Below are 17,828 nucleotides of genomic sequence, written 5' to 3' on the forward strand. Positions count from 1 at the left end.
GCTGTGCATCACTTGCACTGGTCCAAGTTGCTGTTAGGAGTCCTTGCTTGGTCAGCATCCAGGGACGCCTCCTCGCTGTGCCACAGGCCATAGCCAAAGTAGATGATGAAGCCTGCGGGCCGACAGGAGAGACGTGCGTGAACAGAGTGCCGGCTACACCACCGCAGGCAGGGCTTGGAGCCCAGGGCAGCTCCACAGCAAACCCTCTCAGGCGGCCTGCTCCTGCCTGGCATGAGCCCACAGCCAGCAGCCCTCGGGACCTTTCCACATCTGGAGCAGCTGCCACATGAAGGCCACTGTCTGCCTCTACATCTGGCAAAGCCCTACATTCCTCTGGATGGCCTCATGCTGCGGCATTTCCTGAGCAGACAGAGCAGCTGGGCCAGGGCCACCAGAAGCCATCGGGTCCTTCACCTTAACCCCCTGATGCCCCCTGAGGCCACGAGAGTATCAGGAATGTGCACTATGGAGACGGGATTTCCCGCAGGTGCTGGAGGTCTCCAGGCTCTCAGCCTGGACAATCCCACTGCCCCGTTTCCTCCATGCAACTGACCATCAGACTGTAAGAGACACACTGAGCCCTGGGAACGGACTTCACACAGGAGTCCACAGCCTGTTCCTGCACCCAGGACTCGGGTGGGTCCAGGACCTATGCTTCTAACCACCTGCCTGGGGACTGTGGTCAGATGGCCCCAGGGCCACCTTGTGTGGTTGACACACGAAAGCAGGCCTCAAAGCAAGGACTCAGCCATGCAGAACCCAGGAAAGGAGCTCAGGCTCCTGAACACGGGGACTTTACAGGGACGTTGGGAAGAGGCACCCTCTGCCTTCACCAGGCCCTGAGGAAGTGGCCACAGTGGGCCGTGAGCAGCTTTTTCTCAGAAACGCTCTAGGAGATGTCTAACTAGACATGGGCTGCACTTTGCAGAGAATGAGGGCCCACCTTGGTGCCGGCAGAAAACGGGCCGCTAAGTATTTCCTGGAGGAAAAGCACCCCTCAAGGGTCCTGGGAGATGAGGCAGCAGCCATCTGCCCACAGCATGCAAACTCAGGGCTGGGAGGCTGTGGGGACATGGTCCTGAGGAGCAACGGCAGGACCACATCCCTGGCTATCAGCACTACCACTCAGATGCTGAGAAGAAGGAAATGAGTCCCTCCCCTCCAGCCCCTGGGGTGAGATGCCCAGAGGGGTGGGACTCGGCCGGCCCTACAGGCTGCACCCAGCCCTGGTGATCTATCTCATGTGGAAGCCCCTACCCCAGTGGCATGTCCCATAAGCACCAAAGCACCGTCCTTCACAGAGAAGACGGCATCGGAGAGGAGCCCATGACACCCATCCCTGCCTGGGCCTCATGCCCATAACAATCTGGTGCTGCGCAGGCCAGGGGTCCAAAAGGCACAGGCCAGACTTTCCTGTCTGGGGTGAAAATAACTGGTACCTTATCTGCAGCTGACTCATCACCTTGTTCCTGTTAATATCAAGGTCTTGCCCAACAGAATAAATAGTTTGGGCAAGAGTCAATGAAAACAAAAAGTATCTAACAGGGAGTAGAGGACTCACAACCTACCAGGGATTCAGCGTTATCTTTGAGAAAGCTGCTGACTGCATGTGTGTCATTGTGTTATAAATCCTGAAACAAGGGAGGCCCCCAAGAGAAACCAGGATCATGGACGTGCTGGCAGCAGCATCACTTACCTATCAGCATCCACACGGCAAACCGGACCCAGGTGCCCTGGTCCAGCTGCATCATGAGATAGACGTTCACGAAGATGCTCAGGATGGGGAGCACTGGCAGGAAGGGAACCTGCAGAGACAGGAGGTGGCATCAATCCTCGGCAGTGGCGCCAGTTCCAACAGTTCAGTAACACTGTCTAGCAAAAGTCAGCATACCTGAGAGTGATGGGGACTGTCAGGTGAGCATGGGGAAGAGAGAGTGCGTGCCCACCCCCACACCCCAACACCCCCCCTCCACACTTAAACCCGAAGGTAAATCCTAGTAGGAGGGGATTTGGTTCTAAGCTCTGAGGGGCCAAGTGAGCTCCATTCTGATTCTTCTCTCATGATTCTCCCGCTAAAGAAAGGATTAGAAGTTGGACCTCCATTTTACCTCTAAGGTCTTTTTTATTATTTGTGTAATCTAAACATGTAAAAGCCTTGCCCGTCTCCAAGGCTTGGAAAAGTCATGCGATCAACCTGGGCCAACATTTACAAGAAGCGTCCCACCACTGGAGAGCCAGGGGAGGAGGGCTGCCTCCTTCCAGGGTCCAGTCCTCTCGGTGCCTTCAGGGCCCCTGTCCCATAGTGCCTGAACTGGCTGGCAAAAACCTTCGTCGGGAGTACCCAGGCCCAGCTGAGCCTGTGCAGGGCTGGGGTCTGTGTACCAGGGTTCCTTCCCTGCAACAGGCCCACTAGGCCGAGCTGCTCACCTTAAATGAGAGCTTGGTCTTGCTCTCGGGCTGCCTCCAGATGACAACCGTGACCAAGGCACAGAGGAGGGCAGACCCTGCGAGCATGAAGACTGCCCACAGTGCCCCTTTGGTGAGAGCCTCCTTTCCAAGCACGGCCACAATGCAGAAGGTGATGATGAGAACAGCTAAGGGGGAAGAAGAGACAGAGCGAGCTGCAGCTCAGCCATTTCTCAGTTTCCCACAAGCATCTGCTGCTCTCCCCAAAACTTGCGGAGAGAGAGGCTCCATTTCCAAAGGCATCAACTACAGTTAGCACAGGGTAACTATGCCTCAGTCCAGGAGCAACGCAGACGCTCATCTTCTCTGGCACCTTCCCCCGACTCCAGCTCCACTGCCTAGAAACCACGCAATGCCAACAAGCGAGGCCCCGGGGAAGGGCTAGTTCTTACCTATGAGGCTAGTTGAAATGTTCACGATTAGCCCAGAGACTTTGGAAGGCTCCACATTTTTGGGTGAGAGTATGGTTTTCAAGGAGAACATCTCCGCCTCTGGTAAAAAACCCAGCTGGGAATCACTGGTGCTAGTCAACTCATTTTGGTCCACATGATCTAATTCATCGGAAGTACTGGCCATCTGGTATACCAGGTTAGGTTGCTCTGGCTGATACCTGGGAAGAAATGTATTGTGTGACCAACCATTATCTACTTAAAGCAAAAGGGCAATGCACCAACCCACATTCTACAAAGTTAGTTTCTATAAAACTACAAAGTTAGCTGCCTGGGGCATGAGGTATGAAATGGGAAGGAGATAGTCAGAGGCTGCACTGTAGACGAAGAGGAGAGACTGGGAAGGTCACCTCCTGCTCTTGCTTCTGGAGGACATCCTCCATGGTCTGTTTCCAGGCAATAGGAACTCCACCATGAGCAGCCCCGAGGAATACCCCGAGAGAAGTGGCAGTGGCCCTCAGACGCTAAAGATACTAGGCCACTTCCCACAAAACTACGGCTGTAAGGAGCTAAAAGGAAACACAGAAATAGAAAGCAGAAACACCAGGATCCTATTTGGCACCAATAGCCAGAGGAATGTGGCTGCAGGCTGATGGATTTGAGAAATTCTGTTTGTGTGACTTAATTGGATCAATTTATTTTTAAAACTCCAAGCACCCTGGAGTAAATCATTGTATGTGGCTGGGTGGAGGGCCGAGCCTGCAGCATGATTTCCAAGACACGAGATACCTGCCAGTGAAGCATCCGTTCTGAATGAGGTTCCTTATCTTCCCACCCAAAACGAACAGAGTGCAAATCCTTTCCACCAGCTTTGAAAAACGGAGTGCTGTATGAATTATTTTGCATATGATCAATTCTAAGAGGGAGTATAAAGATATTAACCATTTTTGTACTGATTCCTTGTGCAACACCACTCGGTCAATTAAGAAAGTGGGGGACCTCAGAGACTATTCTAGCATCGGGCCCCTTGGGAGGAATAAGGGGTCCCCAATAGTCTTAGCTGATTCTACAGAGCTGCCGCTAAGGCTCAGCCTGGGTTTTATGTACACCAGCTGCTGAGCAAGTTGGACATGCAATCAATGGCCTTGCAGGTGGAGATCCCTGAAGAGAAACAAGGAGGCTCTTGAGGGGAGACCAGTACTGAGTGTCTCTGTGAGCACAGGTTCTCAGGATGAATGCTGCCAGGGCTGTGCTTTGGGAGTGTGTGCTGGGGCAGGTGGGAACACCAAGGCACCAAGCCCAGGCCCAGAGCAGCTTTACTGCAACTGCAAGAGGCTTGCCTGGCCCCAAGCGGGCTACAACAAGCCGACCTCGAAAGTGACCCTGAACATCAACCTGGGTGCCCATGCCACACAGCGGGATTCATTCCTTCAGCCACAGTGCAACGAAGCTGTAGAAGCATCACACAGACCTTTTCACAGGCCTTGGGTTCTCCTAACTCCTACCAAGGCAGCCCTCAATCCTGTCTGTCTCAAGAATTGGAACCAAGTTGCAATCAGTCTTCAAAAATTCTGATCCCTGGATCCTGGTCTAATACTTGGGCTGAGAACCTGTCTCTATCCACCCAACATCTAGCCAGAAAAATGAGGGCACATGATAGAGGAGGGTGAGGGGTGCCCCAACTTTTGCCAAGGATGTCTTCCTAACTTCAGCTTAGGTCCTACCCTTTCCTCAGCAGCTCCCAGTGGAGCTATCACCAACCTAAAAGTTTCATCACGTAAACCATAGCTGAACTGTCAGGTGCCTCCATTCTGCATTTGTGTCACGACACCCCAAAAAGCCATACATACCGTAAGACCAACACACAAGCAGCCACCAACGAGTAAGCCAGGAGGGTGCCAATGGACATGAGGTCCACCAAGTCCTTCAGGTCAAAGAGGAAGGCCATCACAGCTGGGAAGAGACAGATACCAGGATCTGTGGATGGCCGTCTGCTTTCAATGACAAGCAGGACCACCACCACCCACCATCCAGGGCAGCGAAGGGGGCTGCTTTTACTCCCACCCCCTCCCCGGCCTTCCCATGGAAAGACACAGCTTAAAGGGAAGTCAAGCTCAGGATTAAATCACAGACACAGTCCTCAACAGACAGTAATAATCGTTAACATTTGTACAGAGAATACTTTCGTTCTTGTGATTTTTATGGCAACTCTGTAAGCCATTCCTACACTACAGATGGAGAAACTAACATTCACACAGGTTAGGAGACTTAGATCTAAGGTCACACAGCTCATAAGCATAGGTATAAGGATGTGAACTAGGTTCTTACGACTCTGAGTCCTATGTATCTTTCTTTAGACCATGCTGACTCACAGACTCATGTGCATCCATCCATCATCCATCCCACTGATCCATCCATTCTCTATTAAACCATCTATCTGCCCATCTTTCATTCATCCACTCACCATCCATCAATCCATCTCATCCATCTGTCCATCTTCCATCCATCTCATCCACCCATCTATCCATTCATCCATCCATCCATCCCATCCCACCCCATCCACCCATCCATCCATTCAGCATCTATCCTTTCTACCCATCTTTCATCATCCAGCTCCAATCAAGGTGTGCCCGTCATTGGATTCTAGGTATTCACCATTGAACAGGGCAGGCCACAGTGCCCAGCCTTCCTGTACTCCCTCCCAAGACACAGGCATCAGTGTACAACAGTGGGCAGTAGAGAAGGGGAGGTTCTGGCACTCTGGGGGCACTCACGGCGGGTCCTGACCCAGGAAGATGAGCAGGAAAGCAGAGTTCTTCACATGTGAAGTCACTTCACGTGGAAGAAACCTGAAGAGTTGTCCTCAAACAATATAGTTTCAGCCCATTCACCGTGTCCCTTGCCTTTAAAATGTAATTAAAATCTGCACCCTTATTTGAATATCTTTTGTGAGTTTTGTGAGAGCATGCCTGTCTATTCATGTGGGTGTGTATGTCAAGTACTCATTAAAAAACAACTTGGCTAGATCTGCTTTGGGATGTTTTCAAAACACATGGAATCAACACAAGCTAAAATATAAACACAAAACCATTATTTCTCCACAAATATCTTTCAAGCCCCTCTAGATCACTGCAACTAAAACAAATTTAAATGGAGGATAAAACAAAAAATTAAAGAGCAATGAGGGAGGACCTTCTGATAATCAGAACAGCACCCAACTGTGCATGCCACAAATGCCGATGTTCCTACTCATGGGGAACTTGACACTAATTTCTTCCATGTGAGGTGATTTTACGAAACCAAATACTTACTTCCCACTGCCGTCAAATGAAAAGGGTAAGCCTGGATTTTGTGAATGGCATGTACTTTACAGTCACTTCAAAGAGCACGGTTTGATCTCCCTCTATCAGCATGGGAAGGAAATCAAGACCAGTCTTTAATATGATCAAATTCCGGGCAAAGCCTGAAAAAACTGGTTTTTTTTCCAGATCCTTAATCCTGTAAATATACTGGTCACATTCTGATGTACAATGCCTTTCAATATGACCACTGTGGTCACTCTCAAGAGCATAGAATCACATAAAAGATGTTTCAAAATTTAAAGATAGGTTTGTTTTATTATATAATATTAATCCACAAAACTAAGCAGAGTTTGCTAAGGGAGTAGGTGGTAATAAAACTTAGCGAATAATTCATTCATTTAAGAAGGTCAAGTGCCTTACCAATGGCTACTGGACAAGTCGCTGCAGTAGAAATTGTGACTGATACCACATGCCCTAATTTGCCAAAAAGACCCACTGCTCTACTGAGACCCTGGAAGGAGCTTGGCCACTTTGACATAAAAACAATCCTGGAATCACAAGGCGGCTCCACCGTCCTGGGTGCACATCCTCACTTCCCCTCCCTGGGCCTCTCTACATCTGCACAATGGGCTGGTGTCTGCCTTTCGGGGCTATGAAATGCAATTGCGAAAGGAGGAAACAAAACCACAGGTACAGTGTGCACGTGAGCTTCCTTCTGGGTGCTCCTTCCCTTCATCTAAGGCCCTGGAACACCCACACAGCTCAGAGAGTTCATTACTCCACTGTGTCTGCTATTACGTATCAGCTGAGGGCAGTAACCATCAGCAACACCCCTGATACTCCCTCGGGAAGAGGCAGCACATTTGATAAAACACTGATTGTAAGGGACACTTGTTTTCCAGAGAATTCATAACATGGATGCTGAATTTCCAGGCACCGGTGAAGTCTCCCTTGGCCTGTGTCATGCAGGAAGGTGTCAGCCTGGCCTTGACAGGGAAATGTCCAGAAATGGGGGAAAAAGGTTTTGGGGGAATACTGTGTGTTCTAAGCTCTGCCCAATGAGATGAAAACCAGAGTGCAAACTCTTAGAAAATTCTATCCCATCCTCTGTCAAACTGCCTCTGACTTTTGTCAAAAGGTCAGTCAACCTTCAATGAACCAGGCTCCAAGTATAAAAACCAAGAGTTGAAAAGACCAGTTAAAATTACTCACAGACCAGAGCAATGCAAGATGTCTCCCTAGGGATCAACAACTCAATTGTGAAAATATTTACATGTGACATGAGTTCTAGTACTCACCAGCAATGGCACCCGAGGCTAACGTGGCGATTATTGGTGTTTTGGTCCTCTCATTGACCTTGGCCAAAAATTTAAATAGCAGTCCATCCTCAGCCATGGCATAGATAACCCGAGGCATGGGAAACATGGAACCTAGAAGACTAGATGGGGAGAGGCAAACCGCGTGAGCAACCCTGGCTCATAAGGGATAAAGGCACCACATCCAGCCATGCTCGGTTTACCGTGAAGGAGAAGGAGCCTGAGCTCACCAAGAGGTGCCATCCCTCCATGCTGGGTGAGGCCTGTGGCTAAAAGACTTGGCATTTAAAAAATCAACCCTAGAAAGAGCACACACTGTGAGTATGGACTAACGTAAAGAATAGGGAACATCTATCTCACAAACACTAGCATGAGATCCAGTACAGTCTTTACAGATGCAAAACTGTATTTATTCCTGCAGTTATTTCCAGCTGAATCAAACAGAAAATACAAGCATCACTGAATTCATGAGGATTTCCCTGTGGTAAATCAATATTTACCAAATAGCTCTGTTTACATAGGCTACAAGGAAATACCAGCGGCAAAAATGTTTCTCATTAAAAGGCATTTATTCCCTTCTTCAAATGAGCTTCTGCATTACAGCCAAACTGAGGGCCAAAATATGGTGTTCAAACAGGCGGCCTGGTCCAGTGGCCAGAGTCAGGGACAGAGAGCCAGTCTAAGCAGATGATGCTGAAAAGCCAGCCTCGGGTTCTTCAGGATGAAAATCTCAGTAACACAAGTCTTGGGGTGATGAATATTGACAAGGGAAAATCTACATGATCAGGGCCGGGTTGGGTGCCGGCTCTATTTAAAGAATGCTGGCAGTCGACGTGTGTCTCACCTGGTCTGATACAGCCTAACCCCTGCTGGTGGGTCCACCCCTAGGAGCAGCCACCAACAGAAAGGTGTCTCACCTGGCGGAAAGAGCGCAGAGGGAGCCCACAGCCACCGCGTACTTGGCGCCTTCCCAGCCCACATGCTTAAATGCGTCGGGCAGGGGGCTGTTATTGTCCAGACAGAAGTAGGGCATCATGAGTGTGAGGGCGGCTGACACCCCAAAGTAGGCAATAAAGCAGATCAGGAGGGATGCCACGATCCCCACGGGGATGGCCTTCTGTGGGTTCTTCACCTCTTCACCTAGAAGCACCAAGGGGTGAGTGGAGGAGGGCACACAATAAGAGGCAGCACATCTGCCCACATGACACCTAAGGCCTCTCAGTGCCAGGGAATCTACGCGACACTGTGAGAAACCTCCCCCCCAGCGCTCGGCCCTGTGGGCACTGGGGCCTCCTGGGCTTCTGGGAGCGGAAGGGTGGTACGCAGAAAGACACATCAGACAGCCCATGGCCCTGCAACAGTGTTCTGAGCCTGAATGTGGTGGGGCAGCAAAGGAAGAGATTTGTTTCCTTTGGCAGAGAAAATCTGGGAGGTTCACTGAAGCCTGGCCCATTCAGACCACCAGGATGACAATGTTGTGAATGGCCTCATTCCTCCCGGAAGATGCTCAGATACGACGAAATCAGGCCACAGTCACACGGCTATGATCCCATTCTACCAGCAGAACCTTTAGCTTCATTCGAGATGCAGCTTCCATCAGGCATTGACACTTGGGGATGTGATAATGGTTTGAGGGTGGGAGGGGTTGGCAGGAAGCTACAAATCCACACATTGCCCATGGGTGAAAGAGTGGCGACCAGACCGCGCCAGCGAAGAGGGAAATGGCAAGCCGTAGGTAACACTGGCCTGTTGGCCGGGGGTGCGGGAGGACCCGGGACTGCAGTGGGCTGGTGGGCATACCTGTGGTGGCGATGCAGTCAAAGCCCACGAAGGCATAGAAGCAAGTCGCTGCCCCCGACAGGACACCAGAGAACCCGAAGGGCATGAATCCACCAACACCGGGCTTCCCTTCTTTTGTGTCACTAGAAAAAAGGACACAAACAAAGGTCACGACACGCATTGCGCAGTCTGGCATCAGGAGCTGTGCTCACCTCCTGACAGGAGCAGAACCGGGTGGTTAGCCCTCCCTGAGTCCAGTCACAGCATGCCAACTCCGTGGGCACAGGCCTCCCTGCTGTTCATGGCCCAGGGCCACAAGGGTACAGAGTATTGCCCTTTCCAGGAGCATTTTCTAAACAATAACTAGGGTGGAGAGAGGTGGGCACTGTGAGGCAGGGGTCCAACAGGAAATGGGGGAGAAACCAGCACGTGGCTAGTCCCACACCTTCTCCCCAGGGCCCTCAGAGGAAGGAGGCAGAGCCGCCAGCCAGTCCCGCCCCGGGTCCCGTATTTACCAGTAACTCAATCTCAAAACAAACAATTCCAGAGAAACTAAGGCTAAAATAAAAGCATACTGTCTTTGTCAGCAAAGGCATTCCTTAAGTGCCTGTATGCACAAGGTGGAGTCTGGGGTCGCGTGGCTTTTGCCAGGTGTGGGGGGCCCAGGCACAGCAGGGCTCTGGCCCATGGGAGGGGCTCAGCGCACCTTTACTAAACTGACGGACGCGAAGGCAAGCACAGGTGACAAACCCAGGAGCCCAGAGGAAGCAGGCTGCGTAAACATTCAGAAAATATGTCTGACACCCCTGCCAAGACCCGATGCCCAGGTTCAGTGTGGCGCTACGGCCCCTCCCAGGGCCCCGTCTGGGGTCCTTCAAGCCCCTGTTCCGATGTACGAAGCCCTGGTCTGCCTGACTCCCCCACATGCTGTGTTCTGGGGTGAACCGTACAGTCAGTGCAGGTGGCTTCCCTGGCCACCGTCGCCTGGTTAGGAGGCACACAGGCCCTGCTGGTCACCAAGTCAACCTAAGCCTTCTGCATCCAGCCCTCTGCTGCCACCCAAAAAGCAACTGCACTCCTTGCAGTTCCAAAGGGCAGCCCCTACTCCCACCCCTGCATCTACACCTTTGCCAGCCACAGGGCTGCGGGCTTTCTGTCCTGTTCTAGGGTCCCAGCGGCTGGCCTGGAGTCCAAGAGGACACTCACCACCCACGTCTATCCCTCTCACTCAACCATACCGACAGCCGCCCAGCTGCACAGGACAACCTGCCCTAAACCTCGTCAGCATGAAGAGAGGAACCCTATAGGATGCTTCCAATCCTATAAACACTGATGTTCCTCAGGTTGGGTGGCAGCCCATTTGGTGAACTTTGCTTTCAGTAGCATTTACTGACTGGCTGATAGACAGACAGACAGATGGGAAGGACCCAGTTCCTTTCTAATGGGGATTAAGCCTTACTAATTCCTAGAGGATAATCACATCTCTCAGTTATGGAAACTGCCATGAAGTCACTCGAAGTACATGCATGAGCAAGCTCATTTAGATGTGGGGTTCACTGTGGTTCCATAACCAGTAATGAGAGGAAACCCCCAGAAATTTACAAGTGATGGATGTAGGAAAAACTGTGGCCAAACAAAATTTTAGTTTGTTGTGTTAGAGTATGACTAAAACTAGCAACCCAAGTTCAAAACCAAGCAGCCCGGGACAAACCAGTCAGCAGGGCCACGGGACAGCAATGTGCTGGAGTGGAGCTGTGCCCGCCTCATCCAAACCCGCTCGCCTCCCAGGCCAGAGGCCCTGCTGACCGCCCGCTCCCACCCTCACCAACGGCTTCTGTTATACAGCGGCCTATGCTTAAGACGAAACAGGCAACAACCAAATGGCTCAGGAGGGGGAGGATAAGACCACAGGAGGAGGGGAACTCAAGAGTCAAAATGTCTTCTGGGGGCCCCACGTGGGCGGCCAGGGTGATTGGCAGGCAGTGAAAAGTCTCACTGCTTTACTCAGCTCCTATGGCATTGAGAGCTACCAACATGGCCTTGCATTAGCTAGGAGAGAGCATCCTGAAATCACAAGCCCACATGGTCACATGGCCTCCCATGCACGCTGAAGCTCCTGCATGTTATACGGATTGGCTGGGCAGTGCCCGACTATTTCAGAGGAACAAGCAATTTCATGCAAGACTACATGGCTGTGTTGTCAGAAACACAAAGCTATGGCTGGGAAAAAAAAGAAAGAAAGATGCGTAAGAGATTTTAACAGAACAATAAAGCAGGCAGTGAGGCTTCAGTCCTGTAGAACCCCACCTCCTAACACGGCAGATCCCCTGCCGTCCCTGCGGGTGGGGGGCTGGGCCCTGGCAGTGAGGCCTCCAGATATAGCTGAGGGGGCCCCACCTGTGACCAGGGGCTAGGACAACAAATACTGCTTTGTCTGGGGGCCAGTACAGCTCATCATTACCAGGGCATCAGCGTGAGGATGACCCGTGAAAGTAAATACCATGGGCTGGCACAAACAATCTCTTCATAAAAATAACAAAATTAAATCTCAATTGGCAACCAGTTAACAAGAGGTGCCCTTTTTAGTTCATGCCTGACCTGAAAATAGCAACCGGTCAAATATGCTCTCAGAGTTTTCAAAGGCTACTATGTTACCTCAAAGCACAGCTGCAATTGGCTTTACTGCACCCTGAATTAATGGGCACCCACAAATTTGGAATAAATATGACTCTGGGAAAGCTTGGGATGATATATTAAAAGTCCTCATTTCTCTGTTTTAGAGTTTAGGACAGCAAGGGTATTTTTATTAGAACTGCTAACCACATAAAACTTCGTGTTAGTGAAGTTTTGTGCACCGAATGCCATAGTTTCCTGTCTCCATTCAAGCAGTAAACTAGTCACACATCAATGGCTGCCCACTGGTAACAACACTGGAGGGCATGGCTGGGAACCTGGCCCTGAACCAGGGACCAACTGGGCATATGTGACTGCTAAGATTCCCAATGATAGGCAGCGCTGCTCAGCCTCCCTTGCAGCTCAGTGTGGCCTCCAGTGGACTCTTGCCAATGGAACGTCTATGTGCCATCGGGGTCTGCCCTGAACAGTCCTGAGCACTCCTTCACACTCTCCCTTCCCTTCTGGGAGAGTTGGGCCATGCATGTGCTTACGGCCAGCTCTGACCAGGCAGACGAGGACAACGTCCTGGGGGAAGAAAGGGCAAGACAGAAGATGTCTGGGTCCCCAGAGGCCTGTGGCAGAGCTGGCCAGCCAACTTGGACTGCTCATTTCAGGACTGGAAACATCTTTTTAAAGCCACTCTATTGGCCAGGCACGGTGGTTCACACCTGTAATCCCAGCACTTTGGGAGGCCAAGGCAGGTGGATCACCTGAGTTTGGGAGTTTGAGACCAGCATGACCAACATGGAGAAACCCCGTCTCTACTAAAAATACAAAATTAGCCAGCAGTGGTGGTGCATGCCTATAATTTCAGCTACTTGGGAGGCTGAGGCAGGAGAATTGAGGGAAGCCAGGAGGCGGAGATTGCGGTGAGCTGAGATCACGCCATTGCACTCCAGCCTGGGCAACAAGAATGAAACTCCAACTCAAAAAAATAAAATAAAATAAAGCCACCCCATTCTACCGGGCGGGGGGGGGCACCACGGGGAGGGTCTCTTTATCATAGCAGTTTCAACCTTCAGTCTTAATGAAGAATCTCACACAAAATTCAGCTCCCCATTCTCCATCCTGGGACCTAAAGTATTACCTGAAGATCTGACAAAAGATTAAAAAAGATACATTATGATTGTTTGGCTCTGTTTCCTAGGTAATCTGAGCTTGTCAGTGAGGGCTGGGTGAGAGGCCTGAGATGGCACGGGGAGGAGCTGTCACCTCCAGCTCCGGGTGTCCACGTCAGAGGCACGAGGGTGAAGGGGCCAGTCGTCAGGGCTGGAGCAGCACAAGTCAGATGTCAGAAAAGAGACGGTTGTGCTCACATTCTGACACTTCAGTTATTCTGAAAACCTTCAAAAAAGTTCCACATATTTCTCTTCCGTCTACGTTATTAATATAACAGGAAGATATGTAAAGGTAAAGTTAGGTCACCATGGCATTGCAGAGAAAAATCCTTTCTGACTACGAAATTCAGAACTTGGCCATCAAAGAGAATCTGGGCAAAGAGGGATCATTTAATGAGGTCTGACAAGAATCCTGAAATATACACAATTTGGAATTAGGGTAATGATCTTATTTTCCTCCATCTTTCTTGTCATAAAATAGTCTTTCCATTTCAGGGGAATAAACCTTCACACAAACTTGAAACATACAAAATACACTCAGCTACTTTGCTGCAAAAGAAAAAAAAATTAACAAAATATACTCAAATAATGTTTTTTTAAAGGCACATGCCTTCCTGGTCAGTTACATCCCCCAATACATGTCTGTGTCACTAAATATCAAATAAGAAAAATGGTCAGAAGGAGCAACTCACTTGTTCAAACAGAGACGGCCTGACGTGTTCCCAAAATCCTCCTCCGTGAGCTGCCAGTTTTTAACTGATCCTTTCACAAATCCCGACACCATTATGAAGCCCAGGACCAGGACGTTGACACAAGTGAATATTTTGTTGACCATGGCCGACTCCTTCACACCAAGAGTTAAAAGTCCTGCAAAAACGGATAGACAGAAAACCTTGTCTGAGTGTTAACCACGAACTAGGAGGTCCTTCCTGGATAGGGATGAGAAGGCGACTGAAAAGGAATCCAAGTGCATCGAGCCTCTGCAGACCTCTGTGAGCTTCTGGGAATGGGGTGGAGTAATGATCTTTCTAGGGGCAAGGAGCAGGGGTCTCAATCACTGAGGTTGTGGGGTGCTTCCCAGGCTTTCCTAGGTGGCCTTGGGAAGTGAGACGCCCACCCAAGAGGCACAAGAAGACTGCAGAGATCTGGAGCATGAGCCCCTCTCATAGGGAGAAGAAGGCCTAGACCCACACACCAAGCTGCTCCCTCTCACTAAAAGGATGTGTTGCTGGGAAGCAATCTCCAGGAACAAATCCAGGAGGAAACACTTTGCTCCATTTCCTGGGAGAATGGGCATTTTTCAGATGAGGAAATTGTTCTGGTTGACTTTGGGATGTTAGTGATAGCGACAATAACAGGTAACTGAGGTTCTGGAACCACTAAGATACATGGTTCTTCATTGGACTCAGTGCATATAAAATAACATCTGAGCTAGACTAGCTCTAGCTTGCAAATTCACATTTTTTTTTTAAAGAAAACTAAGTAATAAAGATGCCCAGAAACCTATGGCAGCGCTGCCTTTGAGGTGTATGCCCCAGCACCACCTTAGGGTGAAGAGGTCATTCATAGCTGAAAGAGGTACTTCGATAGCTGAACTCTCCACTGGGCAAAAGTGGCACAGAAGGGGCCAGTACCACTCGAACACAGAATTTGAGACCACTGCTCTACTATGGACGCCTCTCATAGTTTTAAAGTAAAAACTTGCTGGGTACAGTGGATCATACCTCTAATCCCAACACTTTGGGAGACTGAGGCAGGCAGATCATTTGAGGCCAGGAGTTCAAGACCAGCCTGGCCAACATGGTGAAACCTTACCTCTACTAAAAATATAAAAAATTAACTGGGTGTAGTGGTATCTGCCTGTAATCCCAGCTACTCAGGAGGCTGAGGCGTGAAAATTGCTTGAACTCAGGAGGCAGAGGTTGCAGTGAGCCGAGATCACGCCACTGCACTCCAGCCTGGGCGACAGAACAAGACTCTGTCTCAAAATAAAATAAAATATAAAATTAAATTAAATTAAAACTGCTGTACCTGTGAGATTGAATTCTAAAGTACAGATGTAGAAGAGAATTGTGTAATTAATCACAGGGAGAACACCTCGACACGCACCAATGTATTTTTTTCTTTAGTGTCCCTCCCTCTCAGGTTTATTAAAATGAAATCTCACTAGTGCAGACTTACTTTCTGATGCATGATTCTGCCAGCTGGACTCGAAATACTGCTGAGACCAGCCTGAATGAAGTTATTTCAGTTATGTGGTGTGTAAAATACGGCCTGTCATTTTTAAAACTCATCCAAGATTTTCTAACCCCAAATGAGAATTTATCTGCATCTCAGCTTCATGTTTATGGAGTCCCACAGAGCAAAACTCGCATCCTACTGGCCAAGACACGCACAAATGTCACTAGCAAGAAGTTGCCATCGGCTGTGTTCGGGCAGTCTCTGGGATTTTTCAAATTCTGTAACCACAGCTCTGTCGTGAAACTTATGTATTGAAAGGGTGTTTTGATGGTTGTTAGGTGTAAAACCATCCAAGTCGTCTTCAGACACCCTAGGCACACATTCGTGTTCCAGACGGGTCTCATTCCTCCACATTTTCCTGGCAGATGAATGACAGCTTTGCTTTCCAAATGGTCATCCACTGAGTCAAAAGAATTTTTATTCCCAGGATACTCACATAAAAAGCTTGCAGTGCTGACAAAATCTTATTCCACAAACGGCTAGGCTAAACACCTAAGATTCTCTTTTGATGAGATAGCACACAACTCAACAGCTATGAAGCAGGCCAGCCCTGTATGAATCTATAAGAAGCCAAGAAGACAGGGACACATAAAGATGCCTGCATGAAGCACAAAAACAAAACAAAAAGAGATGGGGGTTATGGTTAAAGAGACGAGAAAAGAAAAGAGCTTAATGGGAGCCTCTCACTGAACCTTTGCCCAACACTCTGACCTCATCTCTTTTTCAATATGGGCTTTACCTGTCAAGATGAGAATTATGATCACGGCGAATATGTCGGGGTTTTCGGCCAGCACGCCGGGGGCCTTGAGAGCCATGTGCGTCCGCGAGAACTCCCCGATGGGTCTGCCGATCAACTCATCGAAGGTGGCGCTCCAGGCCCTCGCTACGCTTGAAGTGCCTGCCACAAAGCACACACAACAGAGGGGATGGGAGGACAGCGGTTAGCAAGGTATTTGTAGTGGAGCTCCAGGTTGACAGCATCCTTGCAGGAGTCACAGGCAGCGCACTGGAATCTGGCAGCAGCAGCCAGACCACAGTGCACGCTGAGCCAGAAGTGATGGGTAACTAGTGCTAAGTGCGAGAAGGCTTCTAGGGCCTACAGAGGAATGCATTTCACATCGTATCCAATATGCACAGGTGTCTATCAAATATATATATCTGAATAAAAAGTTTGCAAAACGAGTGTTACCCTTACCATCTGAGAGGCACTCTGATAGTATTTAATGCTATCTATTTTCATCTAAAAAAGTAAATACTGATGACAACACATGAAAAATTGATTTCATAATGCACTCCTGGGGTACAACTGGCAGTCTGGGCAAATGCTGCTTAGGAAGCCTGTTTTCTAGGAACTCCTTGGTAGCAGAGGTGATGGTACCTGCACCCCCAATAACATAACATTGTTCTCCCAGCAAGAAGAACGGTCCTAGGAGGTCCTTGAAGGGGCTGAACCCCATCTCAGGAACAAAGCCAGTTGCTCACCTCAGAACAGGCATCAGCCATCTCTGCCACTTTGTGCATGAACCTGGCTTGGAGGCCACGGCGTCCCCAGAGTGCAGGACCTGAGACAGAGCCCAGCCCTCCTCATTCTCCCTCAGCCTATACCCTCCAGCACTGAAGAACACCAACAGGGCAGCACCCAGCAGTTGGCTGCTCTCTTTCACTCTCGTTCTCTCATTTAATTCTGAAGACAGTCAGAATGTGCTTCCAGTGGTGTTTCTCAGAAAATGGCACTAAAATTCCAGTATATGCATAGAGCACTTTCCTTTATTTTCAAAGAGGGCCCTGTTGGTGACCATGGTCCTAATTATCCACAGCATTTTGCCAAAGTGATCTGCAGAGATTCAATTTCACTATTTGGTCTTATGATTAAGTATCTTTGCAACAATCAGAAGTTTAACCACATTTCTTTCTCCCGAGAAGCCAATCTAATATGAATCCTATAAAAATGGTCTCACCATCTCCCTGTCACCCCCAGAGCGGCTGGCTCACGGCAAATCTGGCACCCAAACCCTGTCCTGCTGGATGAGAGGGGCTACCCAGCCTTTCTTCCCATCCCAGCCTACCCCCTTCCAATTTCGAAATCATGCCTTTAACAAAAAAAATGTTTGCTGGAAAAACTGCCCTTCCCAGCAGCTAAGGCTGCGAAGAAATTTTCAGAATGCATGCAAATAGCCTCACACAAGCCAATGGCACTCTGGCAGAGCCTTTCATTTGCTGGTCTAGACGCTGCAAGCACTTCATGCTCAATGTGTATTTTATGCTCAGGTAAATCCTCTGGAAACATGACGGTCCATTTGCAATAGCTACATTCCCACTGAGAGACTTCAGCTTGTGAGAACCATGTGTGGTTGTAAGTTTTGATGTGTCACTGAAAGAAAACATTATGAATTTTATTTTAGAATTCAGAAGAGTAAGCTATGTTGGCTTTCAGCAGATACTGCAGCTGCTGGAAAGAAAGAGAAGGTACTGCTCAGAGAGCGTGAGTGTGTGCCCTCCGCCAGCTGTCCTGATGAAGGGGCAATGGTGCCCCCCCATGCA

At 49.4% G+C, this 17,828-nt stretch overlaps 1 protein-coding gene across 4 annotated transcripts in view; it reads right to left on the minus strand.

Moving 5' to 3' along the window:
* SLC7A1 (solute carrier family 7 member 1) overlaps positions 1–17,828 on the minus strand; it is an 82,960-nt gene continuing 65,132 nt past the window's right edge. For all 4 annotated transcript variants that reach the window (XM_012474134.3, XM_064361727.1, XM_012474135.3 and 1 more), the window contains 10 exons: positions 16,027–16,185; positions 13,739–13,913; positions 9,274–9,395; positions 8,391–8,613; positions 7,456–7,595; positions 4,706–4,808; positions 2,859–3,076; positions 2,428–2,594; positions 1,697–1,805; positions 1–112 (listed from right to left, as the gene is read on the minus strand). In XM_012474134.3, the coding sequence (XP_012329557.1) occupies positions 9–112; positions 1,697–1,805; positions 2,428–2,594; positions 2,859–3,076; positions 4,706–4,808; positions 7,456–7,595; positions 8,391–8,613; positions 9,274–9,395; positions 13,739–13,913; positions 16,027–16,185 (1,520 nt within the window). In that variant the 3' untranslated portion in view covers positions 1–8. The remainder of the gene's footprint in view (positions 113–1,696; positions 1,806–2,427; positions 2,595–2,858; positions 3,077–4,705; positions 4,809–7,455; positions 7,596–8,390; positions 8,614–9,273; positions 9,396–13,738; positions 13,914–16,026; positions 16,186–17,828) is intronic.

This window comes from Aotus nancymaae, unplaced genomic scaffold (assembly GCF_030222135.1).
Source record: "Aotus nancymaae isolate 86718 unplaced genomic scaffold, 86718_ANA_hifiasm-v0.15.2.pri h1tg000043l, whole genome shotgun sequence".
Classification (NCBI taxonomy): Eukaryota; Metazoa; Chordata; class Mammalia; order Primates; family Aotidae; genus Aotus; species Aotus nancymaae.